Here is a 19655-nt window from a genome sequence, read left to right as displayed (position 1 = left end):
GTGGTAACAGCGCCACTTTTTGCCACATCGGTAGACTTGGAATGAGGCCCAATGAAAAACGATCACAGACTTAGGGGGTCATTCAAAGTTGGGTGGCAACAGTAAAATTGCCAGTATTTGGCAAGTACTATTGATTTTACCATCCAGAGTTTGATCAAATACCATCAGTGGCATTTCATGGGAATGCTGGTGGTGGTATTTTAGGTGGAACTTTTGCATATAAACACCTATTTTGTCCTCAAGACAATCAAGAGGCCCCAATTTTTTGTAATCTTTTTTTTTACTCTACAGAATGGAAACACAGGTGCTTCCCTTCAGCAGAGTGAAACACGTTTCTACAAAGGGCCATGTTGAGACGGTAAACAGGTGGGCATCTCTGACCACCTCCTCTCACCACCGTACCCATATAATGCATAATGGGGCAGTGTTTACCCTTTTGTGCCTAAAGAAAATCAACAGTAGTGATGTGAGCCACTGCTGGACATAGTCCATTTCCCCTTCACATTGATGCTGAAAATGGCTGAAAAGAACATCTTTTATATTCCCGCCATCAGAGGTGATATTTCTGAAATACCACTGGCGGAGCTGCTTAACTTTGTTGAGTGGTATTAAAAAATCTGCACAACTCTGAATGAACCCCTTAGTTTGTAGTCTTCTAATAATTAATACCTGAATAGTATATATTTCTATGTGTGTTTTTTAACTGCGTCCAAAACTAAGTACCACAAACAGCCCAGCAGCCGTTTCTATAACCACCGTATAAGTAACATCCCTGGGTGCTATTCAGGGTGCTATTAAACTCTTTTTAAATGAACACCACGGTGATAAAGAAATTCACCAGAACATAGGAGAAGCATTCGGGCAGCATTGAACTGAGGACAAACTCTAATAAGATATGGACCCTTACTTCCTTGGCAAGTAGGAGTCGTGAAGGTTGCTGTAGATTGTAACAGGCCAATCGTGTATGGGGCAAAACAAAGCGTACAAGTGTCAATGACAAGTACCAACCCTCTTAGCATTTATAATGTGTGTCACACAACAATGAACAATCCCTTCCACTAAAGAAACTTCGTGGAAAATGAAAATGTAGACAAAGACATTGTTTATTTATTTAATGTGTTTTCTTATTTTTATAATATAACCATCATCATCATAAAAATGTGTACAAAAGAGAAAATCGTTAGTTTGCAATCATTAAAATCTAATTGTAACAAAACACCACAACAACCAGTGATCTCGTATCTCATAATATTAATCTCATACCCTTTCATCCCCATTCAAACCAATATCATTCATACTTGTGCAAACGAACGCAATATCTATTGTCTGTTCTAAAATAAGAACACCTGGTCTATTCCACAGACCTTTAGATGCTTGACAATATTTTTCATCTAATAAAGTGCATCAACATATATTCTGAAAATGGCATATATTGTCAGATCTCTTTTAAATATATTCAATTGCCACGTAGTTTCTATATAAAACCCAAGTAAGATCCAACTCCTGGATGGAGTAGGGACTGTGGTTGTGTCGACTCGAGTTTCGGGCAACTAGTTAGTTGAAGGAATTCCAACCAGTGCACCTCATCAGGACATGCAGATATAAAAAATACAGTTTTGTAAATAACTCGAAATGGTGTGTGTTGGATTAGTTTAGCGAGTAGTCAGCTATTTTTATTCTTGTGCCTTTCATGTTCCAGCCTCACAAGAATGTAGTTGGCAAGCAACAGTTGGCCGAAATCTATCGCCGTTTTGTGCAAAAGTTTTGGCACCGTTCCCCAGGCTTAGGACCTCACATCAATAGTCTTGGTCAATAGAGCCAATTGTATCCCCTTCTGTTGTTCCCGTGAATTCCTTTGTCAGTGTCTCTGTTATATCTCAAGAGACCGCCTTGTCGATGTCAGGCGAAAGTCTCCATTAGCAATGAGGGCGTTTTCCCATTTGGCCCGGATGAGGGTACTGAGCCGGTGCCGACCCCGCTTCAGTGTTGCTCGCAACATCGATCTCTCCAAAAAAGCTATATCCAAGTCCAGCACGAATTAAAGGTAACTCTGCCATTTTCCGCAATAACAACAGAATGGCCATTTTCCCAATCGTGTACGGGGAGCAGTGGTGCCAACATTGCTATGCAGGATCACATGATTGGTTATGCATACATTGCCACTGGGCGGTATGAACATGCCACTGCAGTCTAGACTCATTGTGGGGGCCTCCCGGGCCTATCTAGAGTATTGCTGAAATCAAGAAGAATGCCTGGCCCCATTTACACAGAGTCTGAGCAAGCTGTGCAGCTCTCGCTTCCATCATAGCAGGCTAGATTCTGAAGGATTTCATCTTTGCAATTATATTATTTACATTTTGAAGCTCTGGCCCATGGGGCAACAGCCCAGCCAGCCTGGGGGGCAGTTGCCCCTTTGCCCCCTTGCCAATTCGCCCCTGAGTTCAGCATACGTCATGTTATTTTTGTGCAATGTTGTCTCCGCTTGGAAGAAAGCATATGAGTTAAGTGTTGCATCAGACATTACAGGTAACTGCGGTCGCGTTCTTGCACTTAAAGCCGCAGCGGAAGTAGCAGCACTTCAGATCCCCGGAGCAGTCGCTGTTGCTCTGGCACTGATGGTGTCTGCTGGGCACTGTCCTGGTTTCAGTTTCACTGAGAAAAGTTGCTAATTTGGCAAACTCCGCCCTCTCATGAGACGAAACCATACATACAATCCTTACTGCATACACTGGCCCTCATTGTAAGTTAGCGGGGGCAGTGATGGCATATTTTAATGGGCATCTATGATAGATACCCAGTAAAACATTCCACACCTGGGTCCCACAGCACTTTGCATGCACACAATTTATGTGTGTCTGCTAGGTGCGAGGTGCCCCAGAGGGGAGGCATGAAATTATTCACTGGGCATCTATGTTGACAGGGATTCCAATTCAACCTTCTCTCTACATACAAAGATCCTACCCTCCTAATGTAATTGCAGTCCATTCCCTGTGCCTGCACGTGGTAAAATCCCCTGCCCCCTGCCTCTCTGAATACAATTTTACAGACTGACACCAAACCTCAAAAGTGTGAGCTTTATAGAACGCCACCAGGCCCGTTTCTTCGCCCGGGCGAGGAGGGCAGCTGCCCGGGGAGCAATAGACCAGGGGGGCGCAATTGCCCCAGTCCCTGGAGCCTCTGGAGAGGAAATTCCCCAGTTTGTGGGGCGCCGATTTGCTGTGGTGAAAGTTCTGCGGGTCAGGTGCTGACGCTGCCCCTTCCGAATGTAATGCTCCCTCTGACCTCGGGTGGGGGCATAAGCACAACAATGAAAGCACTTCAGGTCCCCCTGCAGCTAAGGCCAACCCCTCCCATCACAATGCCGGCAGGAATCTGGTAATGGTGGGGCATAAGTCCCTGAATGGTTTCGTGCTTGCATTCTGATGGGAGGGGAAGTGCAGTGGGCTGTAGGGGGTTTGGGCATGCCTTGCAGGGACGCACCCTTGGCCCCGATACAATACAAACGGAGACCCGTTAGGGCCCATGCTGTGTCCCTGCAAGTGCAGAAAATGGCCAAAATAATAGTTTAAAGCGGCGCTATTTAATTCATGCTGCTTCTTTCCCAAACTATATATCACTTCCCCTTTAAACCACTTTCATGGCACTGGTGATGAGTTACTTCATTATGCTGATAAAAGACCAGTGTTGCTGGGTAAATATTCTTTAAGCCAGGACCCGGTTTATTTATTTATTTATGCAATGTTTGTCGGGGACATGGACACAGATAATTTATTTATTTATGCAATGTTTGTCGGATACCTGTATCTGACAAACATTGCATAAATAAATGAATATACAGGTACCCGACAAACATTGCATGAATAAATAAATAATCCGGGTCCATGTGTTCTTATAACAAGTCAACAGTCAGACTTTACTGTATCAAAGCATACACTTGATTCCCATTCAAAGAATTTTAAAGTGATTGTCTATTGGGTTCAGGTGTCTCCTTGTCATTGTCCTTTTGGCTTAGGTTGCCTCCAAACCTCCTTCAGCATCTTGTGTTCTTTGTTGGTTGTATATACTGCATCCCGTGCCATACTCATTGTCTCTTGGTGTGCCCAGTCCTCATTATCTGCAGCCTAAGTGGGACTGGGGCATACAATTGTCTCGGGCACCAATGAAAAAGTGGCCACCGTTGCAAATGGCAATTCATTGCTTGTGTGACGGACTGTTTGACTTTGGGTAGGAGTCCCTTTATGGTGAAGTTTGGGAGTGGCGCATGGGGTGTGGTGCGAGTGGTGCGCGTGGTGCTGTCAGAGTGGCGCGCGCGGTGGTGTTGAGGGGGGGCACATTCCTAGTGTTTCGCCCTGGGCACCAAATGGAATAGAAACTGCCCTGAACCCCACATTCCAGTTTCTAAAGCGAGTGCTTAACCGAAACTCAATTAACAATTGAGAAGTTCGACTTGGACGAACCTGACAATTTTCGATAGATTCAGAGTTCAAGCATTCAACTATGACTAGTGAGAAGGGATAGTTTGAAAATGCAGCTCACCACCTGTCGTGTTATTTAATGAGGAAATGTTTTATATATGAGACACTCCCCACTTGTGGCAAGACCTGTCTCATCCTGAAATAAAATCAAGAGTTAAGTGTTCCATCGGCGGTACCTGCGGCTGCTGTCGTCGTGTTCTTGCACTTTAAGCCGCAGTGGAAGACGCAGCACTTCTGATCCCCGGGGCAGTGGTTGTCGCCATAGCACTCGTCGTCTTCAATCATGTGGCATCCACGGGGGTCTTCTGGGCACATTCCTGGTTTCAGTTTCACTGGGAAAAGAAGTGACAAAGATTTGTCATTGACTGCCCACTCTTGCGATAATACTCTGACTAGTGGTAATATTCCAAGCGTCTATTCAGCACGTGCAGCGAGGGGTGGCCTGGCACATTCTCCCTACGCATTCTACACGATACGAGGTGCTTTCCTCTGATTTCTGGATAATACTATGACTAGTGGTAATATTCCAAGCCTCTATTCAGCACGTGCAGCGAGGGGCGGCCTGGCACATTCTCCCTACCATTCTACACACTGTGAGGTGCTTTCCTCTGATTTCTGGATAATACTATGACTAGCTGAACAAGCTGGCCCTCAAGAATTTGCCAGATGCGTGGGATAACTCATTTCTGCATGTGTTATTCCGGAAAACGTGCCACATTTTGGCTGTCCATGCGATCAGAAGTGATGGATGTAGATTTCTACAAAGTCTGCTTGCAGTATTTATGAAAATCAGCCTACATTATTTGTTCCATAATTCTGAGGATGGAAATGGAGGCAGGCATATAGCAGTTGAGGGCCATGTTAGACGAACCATGAAATGGGCTAAGATCGAAGAAGAGAATCGTAAGCCAGACATTTATGAAGCAATAATTCAGAATATAAAAGAAGTTTGTGATACTGCGACAAATGAGTCCACAACACTGAGGGGGAATGATGCCATGGCTCCAAGCCTGCATCTATAGCTCTCAACTCACATGCTTTTGGCGAGTGTCACCCGCCTTGTAAAGAGCGGACTCACCCGCCAAAAACAAAAACGGGTGTTGTCACAAATGGTTGAGAGCTATGTAACATCCCTTTTCTACAAAGCCATCAAGGACAGTCAAACATCAATTATTTAAGCAACACGGATGGTTTGATGCCGGTTGCAGGACAGCCAAGGGGAGAATTGGCTCATGCTTAAACGAGGGTCCGCCAGTCGATAAAACTTGCCACCGGGAGCTTCGTGCATCCTACCAGACACGATCAAAATGAAAAAGGAAGCCGTCCATAGGGGCAGATTGGACACCCTACTTAATGCTTGCAGGAACAGTGATTCATCTCTATTCTGGAAACTGGTGGCGGGCGAAGGTGAAAGCGAACTCTGTGACCTACAGTGCAGCATAGGCCCAGATTCATGGTGTGAGGAATCACGGATATCAGATGAGGAAGACCCAGAAATAACTTGGGGATTGCTACCAGAGTGAGGTCTCACAGGTATCGGATGAGGAAGACCCAGAAATTACTTGGGGATTGCTACCAGAGTGAGGTCTCACAGGTATCGGATGACGAAGACCCAGAAATAACTTGGGGATTGCTACCAGAGTGAATTCTCACAGGTATCGCATGAGGAAGACCCAGAAATAACTTGGGGATTGCTTCCAGAGTGAGGTCTCACAGGTATCAGATGAGGAAGACCCAGAAATAACTTGGGGATTGCTACCAGAGTGAGGTCTCACAGGTATCAGATGAGGAAGACCCCAAAATAACTTGGGGATTGCTACCATAGTGAGGTCTCACAGGTATCAGATGAGGAAGACCCAGAAATAACTTGGGGATTGCTACCAGAGTGAGGTCTCACAGGTATCAGATGAGGAAGACCCCAAAATAACTTGGGGATTGCTACCATAGTGAGGTCTCACAGGTATCAGATGAGGAAGACCCCGAAATAACGGGGATTGCTACCAGAGTGAGGTCTCACAGGTATCAGATGAGGAAGACCCAGAAATAACTTGGGGATTGCTACCAGAGTGAGGTCTCACAGGTATCAGATGAGGAAGACCCAGAAATAACTTGGGGATTGCTACCAGATTGAGGTCTCACAGGTATCAGATGAGGAAGACCAAGAAATAACTTGGGGATTGCTACCAGAGTGAGGTCTCAAAAGTATCAGATGAAGAATACCCCGAAATAACTTGGGGATTGTTACCAGAGTGAGGTCTCACAGGTATCAGATGAGGAAGACCCAGAAATAACTTGGGGATTGCTACCAGAGTGAGGTCTCACAGGTATCAGATGAGGAAGACCCCAAAATAACTTGGGGATTGCTACCATAGTGAGGTCTCACAGGTATCAGATGAGGAAGACCCCAAAATAACGGGGATTGCTACCAGAGTGAGGTCTCACAGGTATCAGATGAGGAAGACCCAGAAATAACTTGGGGATTGCTACCAGAGTGAGGTCTCACAGGTATCAGATGAGGAAGACCCCAAAATAACTTGGGGATTGCTACCATAGTGAGGTCTCACAGGTATCAGATGAGGAAGACCCCAAAATAACGGGGATTGCTACCAGAGTGAGGTCTCACAGGTATCAGATGAGGAAGACCCAGAAATAACTTGGGGATTGCTACCAGAGTGAGGTCTCACAGGTATCAGATGAGGAAGACCAAGAAATAACTTGGGGATTGCTACCAGAGTGAGGTCTCAAAAGTATCAGATGAAGAATACCCCGAAATAACTTGGGGATTGTTACCAGAGTGAGGTCTCACAGGTATCAGATGAGGAAGACCCCGAAATAACTTGGGGATTGTTACCAGAGTGAGGTCTCACAGGTATCAGATGAGGAAGACCCCGAAATAACTTGGGGATTGCTACCAGAGTGAGGTCTCACAGGTATCAGATGAGGAAGACCCCGAAATAACTTGGGGATTGCTACCAGAGTGAGGTCTCACAGGCATCAGACGAGGAAGACCTAGAAATAACTTGGGGATTGCTACCAGAGTGAGGTCTCACAGGTATCAGATGAGGAAGACCCAGAAATAACATGGGGATTGCTACCAGAGTGAGGTCTCACAGGTATCAGACGAGGAAGACCCAGAAAGAGGTCTCACAGGTATCAGACGAGGAAGACCCAGAAATAACTTGAGGAAGACCCAGAAATAACTTGGGGATTGCTATCAGAGGCTCACCGGTATCAGATGAGGAAGACTCAAAAATAAGTTGGGGATTGCTACTAGAGTGAGGTCTCACAGGTATCAGATGAGGAAGACCCAGAAATAACTTGGGGATTGCTACCAGAGTCTCACCGGTATCAGATGAGGAAGACTCAGAAATAAGTTGGGGATTGCTACCAGAAGAAGAAAATCACTGCATCACTGTAACCGAGGTAGAGGAGGCCATAAGAGCAATGGACTAGTGGGAAAAACCGGGGCCCGGACAAAATCCAAATTTGACATCTACAAAGATGAGCCATTAGTCTGGGGCCGGTGCTATGGTGTGTTTTAATGCCATTATTTGCTTGGGGAACCGTTCCAAAATGTTGGTCAGTTGCAGAGATAGCGCCCATTTATAAAAAGGAAGGGAAGGGCATCCTGGGGAACTATTGCCCAGTATCCCTACTTGATGCGGCAGGCAAACTCTTCTCTAAATGTCATTCTTGAGCGCCTCCAGGCTTGGGTCGACCCAGCAGGTACAATGAGCCACTTCCAAGCTGGCTTCCAGCAAGCTACCAACACAGCTGACTAGAGCTTTCGGTCCCTTTGGATATTGATGATATATACGATCCTGAAAAGAGCTAAAAATGTATGCAATGTTTGTTGCTCTTAAGACTGCCTTTGACTGTGTCCCGAGGAAACAGCTTTGGCTTGTCCTGGCAAATCCTCCAAACCTGACCGGCCTGATTATACAGTCGTTATATTCAAGAAACATTGCGGCAGTACATTGGGGTCTTGGGGGAGAAGTTACCCAGCCCTTTGATGTTCAGAGAGGTCTGCACCAGGGGTGTGTCCTGGTGCCCCTCCTCTTTTGCCTCTATATCAGGTACTTGAGGAGTTGATAGTCAATTGCCAGGGCCCTCCCCCACCCCAAGGTGGGAAAAGATACATTTCCAGATGCTTTTCTTGGCCGACGATGCAGTGCTGCTGTCAACCACACTGATGGGCCTCAAACACACCATGGCCAGATTTAGCAGCAGACGTAAAGAACTTCGACTGGAGTTAAATAAGGCAAAAAACAAAGCAATGATCTGTAGATACAGACCAGCAAAACGCATCAATCTGAACATAGACATCGATGGTACACAATTGGAGCAGGTCACTGCCTATGACTACCTAGGCAACAGATTCCTAGAAACTGGTCTCTGGACACAGCAACTAATCAAAGCCAATATGACCTTGGACAAACCCAGTAACTCTCTGCAAACCATGGTGAGGGTGCAGCAAAGCCCTGCCATCAGCACTTTACGGCGCAGACACTTGGGTCCCTGGGGTCACGGAAAACAGATTCATTAAATCATTGCTCTTGCAGTCAAAGCTTGCGCCAAATGCTGCTCTTCACCTAGAGTATGACCTGTGCCCAATAGAAGACCAAGTAAGCCTCAAGCCTATACTATACTGCACTGGGATATGGACAATCCCAGGCTTGTCAAGATACAGAGATGGGATAAGATGCATCTTGACCTTGGAGGAGTGCCATTCACTGCTTAAGCATGTGAAGTACTGGCTAGGTGAACTTAACCTTGAGCATCTTTGGGAATTCCCACAAAACAGGACCAAAGACGCCAAGGAGAAGGTTAAAAGTGCTGCAAACTAGGCCTCAAGGCGGGCTAGGGAAGAAGCCTGTGTCAAGCTCAGTAGTCTATTGACTTACTTGAGATCTAAACCCGACTTTGGGTTTGAGTTATAGCTGGATGTCAATAATCCCTGCTTTGAATGTGCACTTTACATCGAGCTCAGGTCTGACACCTGGAGAGTTGCAAGCTTAACAAAGGACTGAAGTAGTCTGAACAGTCCAGTGTGCCTGGTCTGTTATACACAACTAGAGTCCCCCCGTTCATTTTATAATACTTTGTGCTGGCTACAAGGACTTAAGAGCTAGATACTTGCTCCCGCTTTTCAGGCAGGTGAGCATTTAACAGACGGACGGAAAAAGCAATGGCTGTCTAAAAATACTGACGACCTTAATGTTGTATACTTTGTTGCCAAATGTCTCTATTGAGCATGGCTGAGGAGGCCAGAGTATTCAAAAATACCCTCCTTGTGGCGGCCCTTCTTTGATAAATGACTACACAGCAATAATAGCCGCGATAGTAGAAACCACGGCAAACAATTGTTTTTTTAAGTTGGGATGAATCTGAAAATGTCATCACTTCTTCTCCACATGTGGCCAGGGGACGGCGGCCACTACCTGATCCTGACCATGGGGAAGGCTATAGGAGGGAGGATCACATGGGGGGAAGTGACCCTCGGGGCATGACATGACATCGTTAGATAAAGTCACAGAACCCCCATTCCCTTTTAGGGTTGTTCCTTCCCTTAGCCATGACTTGAAGGCCTAATGCAGCACTCTTCCCCAACCACTTCTCAGGTCTACTTCAGGTATTCCCCAATATTATACAAGAAGTAATATCCCACTAATGGAGACGAGGAAGAGACAGGGAGCAGTAATGATCACTCCCAATGGTGTGTCAGCAACCAAAATGAGTAAGAAGCCAGAGCAGCAAAGACGACTAAAAGCGGTAAACCAACACAATGCTCTAGCCATTGGAAATTGTTCAATCATGCCGGCAGATTTGAACCTGCCACAGCTGACAACCAAGAGAGGGAAGTGCAGAGGCTCTATGGTGACCCAGCCGGAGCTGACACCAATCCAAACACTGAAGAGAAGAGTCCTGGAAGCGAAGCCAGATGCGTAGAGAAACCAGGCTGCAAAAGGCCCACCACCTGAGACTCTGTGGCCGCAGAACCCAAATGCAGCCAAGATGGACATGGTGAAGGCCCACTGACTAACGGGACGCATGCCAAGTCAACAACTTGAAGTGAAGCGAAGCAGAGAGGCACGAGAAACGCTTAAAGTACCCACTAAGCCCTTTGAAGATGGATGGGTTACTGGGTTACCTAATAATGCATGCCGTGTTATGAAAGAAAAGCCGCAAAGTGAAGCCTGTAAAGAAATTAATGATTATGTGAGCTATACCACAAAAGGCTCATTGAACCCATATATAAAAGGGGAGAATCCCATAAATACAAGGGGTCTTGGAAAAGGGGCAGAGACCCAATACATGAAAGCAAATATTGAAACGCACATTGGCAAACAAGAATCGATAAGCCAACACTTGGCAAATATTGTTTTGTGGATAAAAAGAAAGGCAATTACCTACAAGTAAGAAAAGCCAAATGTTTGAAAGAAACACAAACCAAGTATTTGGAAACGGCATCGATTCCTGGCAGGGGAGTACAACAGGCAAAGCCAAGTGTTTGAAAGAGATTGTAAGTCAAGTGGAAGTCCTGAAAGAAAAGTATACCAGGCCAGGTCAAGCATTTGTAATACACTTCATTAAAGAAGAGAGCCTCAAGATCCATACCCTTGAGATTGTGAGTAGTGGGGAAAAAGAAGAAGAACCTGGCAGGGGAGTCTACCAGGTGACCTGCGAGTCTGGGACCCCGCACTTAAAGATACAGTGATAGAGAAACTCAAGGAGATGCATACCTTTGGGGATGCTTGAACTGTCTTGAATGTGATAAAGAGGAACCTGGGGAGGGAGCAATTCCCTGGAATTGTGAACACACCAAGAGGAGGCAGTTACCCTCTTGGGTTACAAGGAACTTGATTATTCTTTGTTGGAACTTTTTGTTGTGGTAAAGAGGAACCTGGGGAGGGAGCCATTCCCTGGAATTGTGAACATCATTCACTTTGAACTTGTGCTGGTAGTTATACCTTTCTGTTTGATTGGAACATGTGTACACCTTGAGACCCAGAGACAATATCCCTCTGCACCATAGAGTTACTTTAAGTGTGTGAGGGCCAAAATAGGATTCTGGACACAGGACGTATATTACTTTGAACTTCTTGACAAAGGACAGGCCCATTCATTTTGGTTGAGGTAAGGAAATACCTCCAAGATTAGGGATAGTGAGGCATTTTTCCAACCACTTATTATTGTAAATAAAGGTTCATAGCTCAAAATGTGAGCCCTCTGTATCCGCATCTCATTCCTGGCTCCTCACACTGTTCTTACATTTGATATATTTAATGTCTTGTGGGAATGTCTCTTTAAATTCTGCAATTTGTATTGATTTTTTAACAATGTATGCTTTGATGGTTTGTATGCCGAATAAAGCTGATGTGACTGACTGATGATTATAAACAGTAGTGGTTAATAAATGTACTGTACGGGGGCGTGGCCTGGAGCGCTGACTATGCAGTCGCCTCCTTGATGGCCTCCGTGGGACGCCCGCTGCATCTCAGCTTCCTAAGGCTCTCATGCAGCGTTTTTCGAACCTAATTAGGTGAGGGGGTGTGAGAAGGTCCGGAGCCCCGCCGGCGTGCTGCTGGGACCCAGAATCGCCAAGATGAAGATAATCGGGCTCTCCTTATTCCGCGGCCCCTCCGCCGCGTAATCCAAGATGGCGGACGGGACCCAGCGACAACAACCGAGACGTGGCCTCGCCATCGGAGCTCCTCCTGTGGACCCCTGAGTCGATCTGGACCCAAGAGCCTCCCGCCTCACATGACCGGAGGGACCCGAGCCACACGCCTGTGCTCCAGCTCCAGCTGATACTCCCGGTGGCGCTCTGGGGAACGCTCTGGGAGATGCGCGGATGGCGGAGGGCGAGGTGGGTGCCCCGGGCCCCCTCTGTTTTTGCCCATCTCCCCGGACATCCCCAAGGGGATAAAACCCTGCAGCCACCCCAACCGCGCCGGCGGCGCGCCACGACACGCAGCTGCGGTCTCCCTGCTCTCGCCCTCTGCTGTATCCCTCCGCCTCCACTCCAGAAGAGGGGGCTGGAGCCGGAGAGTCCTCGGGGGTGCACCGCAGAACAACCCTGCCTTCAATTGTGAGGAGGCTGCAACACCTTATTGCCCCCGGACTCTGCACCTCTGCGGGAGTGGACCCACTGGCTCGTGGTTCCGGTCAGCGGCGCCATGTTCTGCTGCCCTCTTTATTGAGCAATCCGCCCTGAAATAGACCCTCTACTGCCACCGCTACCACCAAGAGTCTTGCTAACACCCGTGGCAATCTGGGTCCTCACCCTCCACCCCAAAAGACTACACTGGACTGGTGTGCTCCAGTATCTAAGTTGCTCCCTCTCATCTCCCCGTTTGCTTCCTGGGGCGCCCCGGCCCACATTCACCCTCCCCTTGGACGACTTGGTACCAGGGAGACCGGGACAACACTGCAATCCTCTTCCTCTTCACTCGCACTGAAATCACCTACGCTAACCAGAGTCCAACCAAGACATCGGAACCCTCATCCCAACCCTCTGAGAGGCCTCAAGCTACCCTCAAACCATCGCCACCATTGCGACTTAGCTACCTGCAGCCGTTGACCCACTCCTGTCAGACCACACTATGTCTAGGCAACCGAAATCCACCAAGTCCTCAGACATAGCAACAATGCTAATGTCATCCGACAAAGCGAAGAAACTGGACACTCTCCCCTTCATCTCACGAGAATCCCTGGACAACAAGGGACCTCTAGCAACCAAGGAGGATATCCGTGAATTCATGGCTGACATTAAAACCGAATTTCGATCATGTATGTCTGAGCCTACCGCCAAGTTGGAGAATACTGATAAAAGGGTTTCGGAGATGGAACAGAGAGTGGGAGAGATTGAAGATCGCGCCCAGGACCACGCCTCCTCCCTGACTGAGGTCCAGCGTTCCGTTGGGCTTCTGCAGGACAAGTACGAAATCCTGGAATATAAGCAGGAGAACATGGAGAACAGAGCCCGGCGCAACAACCTCCGCATTCGGGGAGTTCCCATGTCAGTCCCAGACCAAGGGCTGGCCGAATATGTAGGCCTTTTCTTTCAATCTCTCCTCCCCGATCTAGAGGACTCACTACTGCTACTGGATCGCACTCACAGGCTAAACCCCCGTCGTGGGGTGGAGTCAGACGGCCCACCTGATGTCATCACTAGGGTGCAATTCTTTACGACAAAGGAAGCCATATCGGCAATAAGTCGCTCCGAGAACGAAATCACCTTCCATACGACTCCCCTTCAGATCTATCAAGACCTATCTCCGTTGACCCTTCAGAAAAGGCGAGCCCTTCGCCCACTAACCACCTTCCTCCAAGCCCAAAAAATTCGATACAGATGGCTCTTTCCCACAGCTTTGCAATTCTCCTATAAGGGTAGCATACGTAGGATCAATCACCTGGACGACGCTAAAAGTATATTGCATCCGGACTCCGCTAACACCTCGTCCCCACAGGCCACTGAAGCGGCGGCTGACTCGGACCCCATAGCCTCCCCTAGGTCCAAACAAAACACATGGTCGAAGGTTCCGAGATTTAGGAGGAGGAAATGACCCAGAGCGACCCCATGAGGGACTCTTCTGCGCCCTGAGACCCGGCTTAGCGAACCCGGCGCTGTGGAGCCGACCGCCACTTTTGGAAACATGGATGAACTCCATCCCCGATGCAGCGGGCCTCCCCCACGGCCCATGCCCAGCTCCAAGGTACATTCCACCTATGAGTCCTTGGAGCATTTCACTCAGACTATTCATACCTTTAGCCATGTTGGCTATTCTCTGTTATACGGCCCCGTTGGCCAGGGGAGGGCCTGTCCCCATAATAGGTCCCCCGCCCTCAGTTAAATCTTGGACTTCCCGTTGGCGGTCCGAGCAAAAACCCCAAAAGCAGGATAACAGATGGTCATATCTCCCACGACATAATGGCTGACTCTTCAGTAGCTCCCCCCCTTCCACAAGTCTCATCAGCGACCCCAGGTCCCACCCCGGAACAGCAAACCTGGAAGTTTGTCTCTCTGAATGTCAAGGGCCTGAACTCACCGGCTAAACGCAAATCAATTCTACAAAAACTCCAAAATGATACTACCGCTGTGGCCATGCTACAGGAAACTCACCTGCTCCCGGCAGACTTCAGCCGCCTACACTCTTGCGACTTTCCAAAGCAACTCTTCGCGTCTGGAAGCTCCAAGCGGGGTATTACAGCAATACTGTTCCGGAGGGGGCTGAATCCCCAGATACTGGACTCCATAAGCTGCCCGGAGGGACGCTACATAGCAGTGAAATGCCTGCTAGTGGGACAGCTGTTCTCCTTGGTCTCTGTGTACGCGCCGAACTCTGGCCAAGCACCCTTCTATGATTCGCTAACCACAACTCTCTCTCCCTTTCTGGAGGGCCAGATAGTGATCGGTGGGGACTTTAATGGGGTCCCAGACCCCGTAAAAGACAAATCGCATCCACCCTCCGCCGGGGACTTCACCACGGCCTTAGCCCTCTTGCGATTATTTAGAACTCTAGGGGTGGTGGACTCATGGAGGGTACTCCACCCGTCTGAAAAAGACTTCTCCTTCTATTCTTATGTTCACCGGACATTTTCCAGGATAGATCTTCTTCTGAAATCTCCGCAGATCTTCGCTTTCACTGAGGAGGTGACTATAGGTTCCAGAATCTTTTTCCGACCATGCCCCGGTAACCTTGGAAATCCGAGTCCAGGGATCTCCTGATCCCCAGCGGCGTAGATGGACTCTATATGATCCCATCCTTAATGAGATGCCACTCAGAGACGCAATCGCAACCACGATCAACAACTTCTTTAAGGAAAACCCTAGCGGAGATACCTCCTTAGCCAACAACTGGGATGAAATGAAGGCAGTGGTGCGGGGAGAACTGATTGCCAAAGGGGTAGCCTATCATAGGCATAAACAACAAATTTGTCAGGGCCTTGAAGAGGAACTTGAGAGGGCGGAGAGGATCCATAAGGAGAAGGGCTGGACCCCTAAAACGCAGCGAGCTCTCCGAATAGCAAAAAAGAAAATTGAAGACCACTACGCTGAATATACCGCCCATCAAATGACGAAGGCTAAACAGTTCTATTATGCCAAAAATAATAAAGCAAACAAACAACTGGTGGCTAAACTTGCCAAGACAAGAAGGAATAACACAATCGTGGGCCTTCGGGATCAGCAGGGCAAGACTCAGTACTCAGATCTCGACAAGCTTCAAATCGCATCGACCCACCTGACCCAGGTAATGACCGCCCCGGCCCGAGACGTCAAAGAACAGAGGGAATACCTGCAAAGGGCGGCGCTCCCCCGACTGGAAAACGCAGCTCGGGACTCGTTGGAAGCCCCAATCACCGACGAGGAAGTCGATGAGGCGATAAAATCCCTTAAATCTCGAGCCCCAGGCCCAGACGGCTATACGACAAAGTTTTATAAAGTTTTCAAACCCCAACTCCTGCCACCTCTGGCACAGCTGTTTAATTCATTCAGGACCACGGGCACTATAACCCAGTCGATGCAAGAATCAATCACAGTTTTGCTGCCCAAACCTGGCGGTGACCCGAAGAATCCTGCGTCAGACAGACCGATTGCTCTGCTCAATATAGATGCCAACATATACTCCAAAATTTTAGCAACCCGCCTGTCCCGGATTTTGCCAGAGATAATCGACGCCGACCAGAGTGGCTTCATCACACACCGCTCTACCGCTGATAACATTCGTAGAGCTCTGAACCTGGTGGAACTTGCCTCCGAGACTCCCGAGAGCTGGTGCTTCTGGCCCTGGATGCAGTTAAGGCCTTTGACAAGGTGAACTGGAACTTCATGAGGCTTACTCTCGAGGCCTTTGGCTTTGGTCCAGAGTTCTGCGCCATGACTTTGGCTAACTATACAGCGCCAAAGACCCTTCTCAGAGTCAATGGCATCCTCTCCCCCTCTATCGACTTGACCTGTGGAACCAGACAGGGCTGTCCGTTATCGCCACTGCTCTTCGCACTAATTATGGAACCATTCGCCCAACGGATCAGGCGAAACCCGGCGATTAAGGGCTTCCAATCGAATACAATACACCATAAACTGGCCCTCTACGCAGACGATGTCCTACTAACCATCACAGAACCTCGTACTTCCCTCCCTCAGGCCCTAGCTGAGATAGAGAGCTATGGAAAGGTCACAGGCTTAGCCGTCAACTTCCGGAAGTCAGCTGCCATGGGGGTGGGCCTGTCCCCGGAGGTCCGGGAGGCTCTGGCCCCATTATGTCCGATACAATGGACGACTAAGAGCATCAGTTATTTGGGTGTCCAGATCCCAGCTGACCCTGGGGAAGTCTATCGAGCAAACTTTCTCCCACTGTTCACGGACCTCGAGGCAGACTTAAAGCGGTGGGCGGCACAAGAGTTCTCACTGATGGGCCGCATCGCGGCCTGTAAAATGAACTTGCTACCAAGGCTCCTATATGCCTGCTCTTCGCTTCCAGTACCAATCCCGGCACCTGCCCTTCAGAATCTACAAAAGAAAATGCCACGGTTTATTTGGAAAGGGAGGAAGCCCAGAATCCCTAGGACCACGATGCTGGGCAATGCTAGACTGGGTGGCCTCGGAGTTCCAGATCTACAAAAATATCAGATGGCGGCCCAACTCGCCTGCATCCGATCATGGCAGATACTTACCAACTGCCCGAGATGGGTGGACCTCGAACAGGCGCAATTACCGCTCCCGCTACGTTTTCTCCCGCATATCAATCCCTCCGAGCGCCGACAGTGGCAGAACCTCCTGATGACCACCAAACACACTATTGCTGTCTGGGATAAAGCGCTGAAACAAAATAAAACCCCAGTGGGACTCAGCCCTTCCTCCCCGGTGTTCCTGAACCCAGCTTTCTCCCCTGGCTGGTCCACCCGGAACTTCAGATCCTGGATTGCGGGAGGCCTGGAGACCCTGGGGCAACTATTCGAAGGGGGACAAGCCTGCACCTTTGGGCGTTGTAAAGAACTCTTCCAACTTCAGGAACAGGATAGATTCACGTACATTCAGCTGCGCCACTGGTGCTCCCATCCACAGACCCGCCAAGCTGCCACCCGCCGTCCCACGGCTATTGAACTGACCCTAAATGACCTTCCAACCAGGGGGAGAATCTCCACTCTATACAAACGCCTCCAAAATGACTTCCTAACCTCTAAAACCCGGTACATGGCCCAATGGGAGGCGGACCTAGGCCACCCAATCGAGGACCAGCTATGGGTTGACATTTGGTCGCGGGCCCACACTTCTTCATCTTGCATTACGAACAGAGAAGGCGCCTACAAAATCCTTCTTCGCTGGTATTATCCTCCCCTAAGACTACACCATATGAACCCCACACTTAACCCGAACTGTTGGAGGCAATGCGGCCAAGTAGGGTCTTTCTTTCATAAGTGGTGGTCCTGCCCGAGGGCCCAGACCTTTTGGAAACAATGCCTAGCACAATCGCAGACATCACTCAGGTACGACTTCCCCTGGAGCCCGAACCCATCCTCCTGGGAGCCCCGGTCCCCGGGATCTACCCTAGATCTGGCCCTATGGCCAAACTACTATCCCAATGCCTACTGGCAGGCAGAAATGTAATAGCTCGCACTTGGAAAACCGCAGAAGGACCACTAATGCCTTTTTGGTGGACTAAGATTTGGGACATCTTAATCGCGGAGAAGGTGACGGCTGCCGGGGCAGGCCGCCTACATCGCTTCGAGAACACCTGGGGCCCGATCCTAGACTTTGATCAGAATTATCCAGCCCTGACATACAAGCCCCAATTAGCCAGGAGAACTTTACGGGACGATATTCGCAGCTGGGACAGGAAGAGGAACATTAAGACCCGGGGGAGGGGAGGGAAGAGCAACCAACTGTATTGCTTTTGTACCATATGTCGTGATTGATCAAGTTTTATATCATTTTATCCTGTCTGTTTAAAATAAATACTTACAAAAAAAAAATAAATGTACTGTACAATTTTGCTTGAATAAATAAAAGGGTTACTTCTGACTGTGCTATGAATGTCATGGCAGCCATTTTGTAGTTCATTGAAAAACGATGGCTATTTTGTGGTTTCTTCCTGAACATGCACAGACAAAGGTCATGGATGGCCATGCTTTGTCTACGGCATTTGCCACGGTGTTTCATGGAAAACTACAGATGTTACATTGCTCAGGGACAAACCAGGAATAACCATGGTGCAATTGTGGCTATTGTAACATGGACATATGTGGTTGGCCTCAGCCTGAAGAGTTTGAATAAATTAAATGACTAAAAAATTATAACCAAGGATAGTCCTCAACATAAAAATGTATAGCACAAAGAACTTTGTCAGTAGAGTGCACACATAAGAAATGCATAGAAATGTTCAAACAAAGCAAACTGTCCTTGAAGTGGAATTATGTATGCACTGCAGTATTTTGAAGATGTGTGCTGTGCTTCCACTTGGTATGAAATGTCTCTTTAGAATGTCTTCTCTTGCCCCTCTGTTTCAATCTACCTAGATTTAACCCCCGGAGAGCACTCTTCTGTGAGGAGAGAATACATTAGGGATAATTTTACAGTTGAACAACGTTTGTGCACGGCCTGCAGAAGAACAGTTATGAGGTGAAATACAAGAACCGAAACATGTGTAGCGTGGAGGAGAGGCTGGAGAGGAGGTAGTCTTATCTAAGAAGCACAAGTGCAAAGCAAAAGTGGAGGTGAATATTAATATATTCTAGCAGAGCTGTGTTGTTAAATGATGTCCCATGACTTCAGAATCGTTGAGGCAGAGGCTCAGTAGCATAGTAGCGTATTGCTTCTACAGAGAAAGGGCAGCACAGGGCCTCCACACCTTCTTCCTTGCACCTCCGTCTGTACGTATTCTTGATCTAAATGTACTGGGACTAGCAATGTTTGTCTGTCCTGTCCCCACCTCTCCCAACTGTAACACTCCATGCACTTGCACTTGGATAAATGCTGTAAGGCCTAGTATGTTAGTTCTCTGTTTAGATTCATTCGGAAAATTCAAGGCCTAAGAATGATTACTGTATTCCCTTGTTCCCCTCCCACCTCAAACCGCTTTGAAGCACTTCACCTGTGTATAAGCGCTGTATAAAAAAACAATTACAATTAAAAAAATTGTTTACAACAGATGCAGTGAAGCCATAATTAGTTCTGAA

General features: G+C 48.0%; 1 protein-coding gene across 2 annotated transcripts in view; it reads right to left on the bottom strand.

Annotated features, from left to right (window-relative positions):
* Nucleotides 1-19655, bottom strand: part of LOC138453018 (multiple epidermal growth factor-like domains protein 10) — a 318657-nt gene that overhangs the window by 261760 nt on the left and 37242 nt on the right. For both annotated transcript variants that reach the window (XM_069605429.1, XM_069605430.1), the window contains exon 3: nt 4652-4807. In XM_069605429.1, the coding sequence (XP_069461530.1) occupies nt 4652-4807 (156 nt within the window). The remainder of the gene's footprint in view (nt 1-4651; nt 4808-19655) is intronic.

Source organism: Ambystoma mexicanum, chromosome 4p (assembly GCF_040938575.1).
Source record: "Ambystoma mexicanum isolate Mex_15411 chromosome 4p, UKY_AmexF1_1, whole genome shotgun sequence".
Taxonomy (NCBI): domain Eukaryota; kingdom Metazoa; phylum Chordata; class Amphibia; order Caudata; family Ambystomatidae; genus Ambystoma; species Ambystoma mexicanum.
This window is presented reverse-complemented; position numbering and strand designations above follow the sequence as displayed.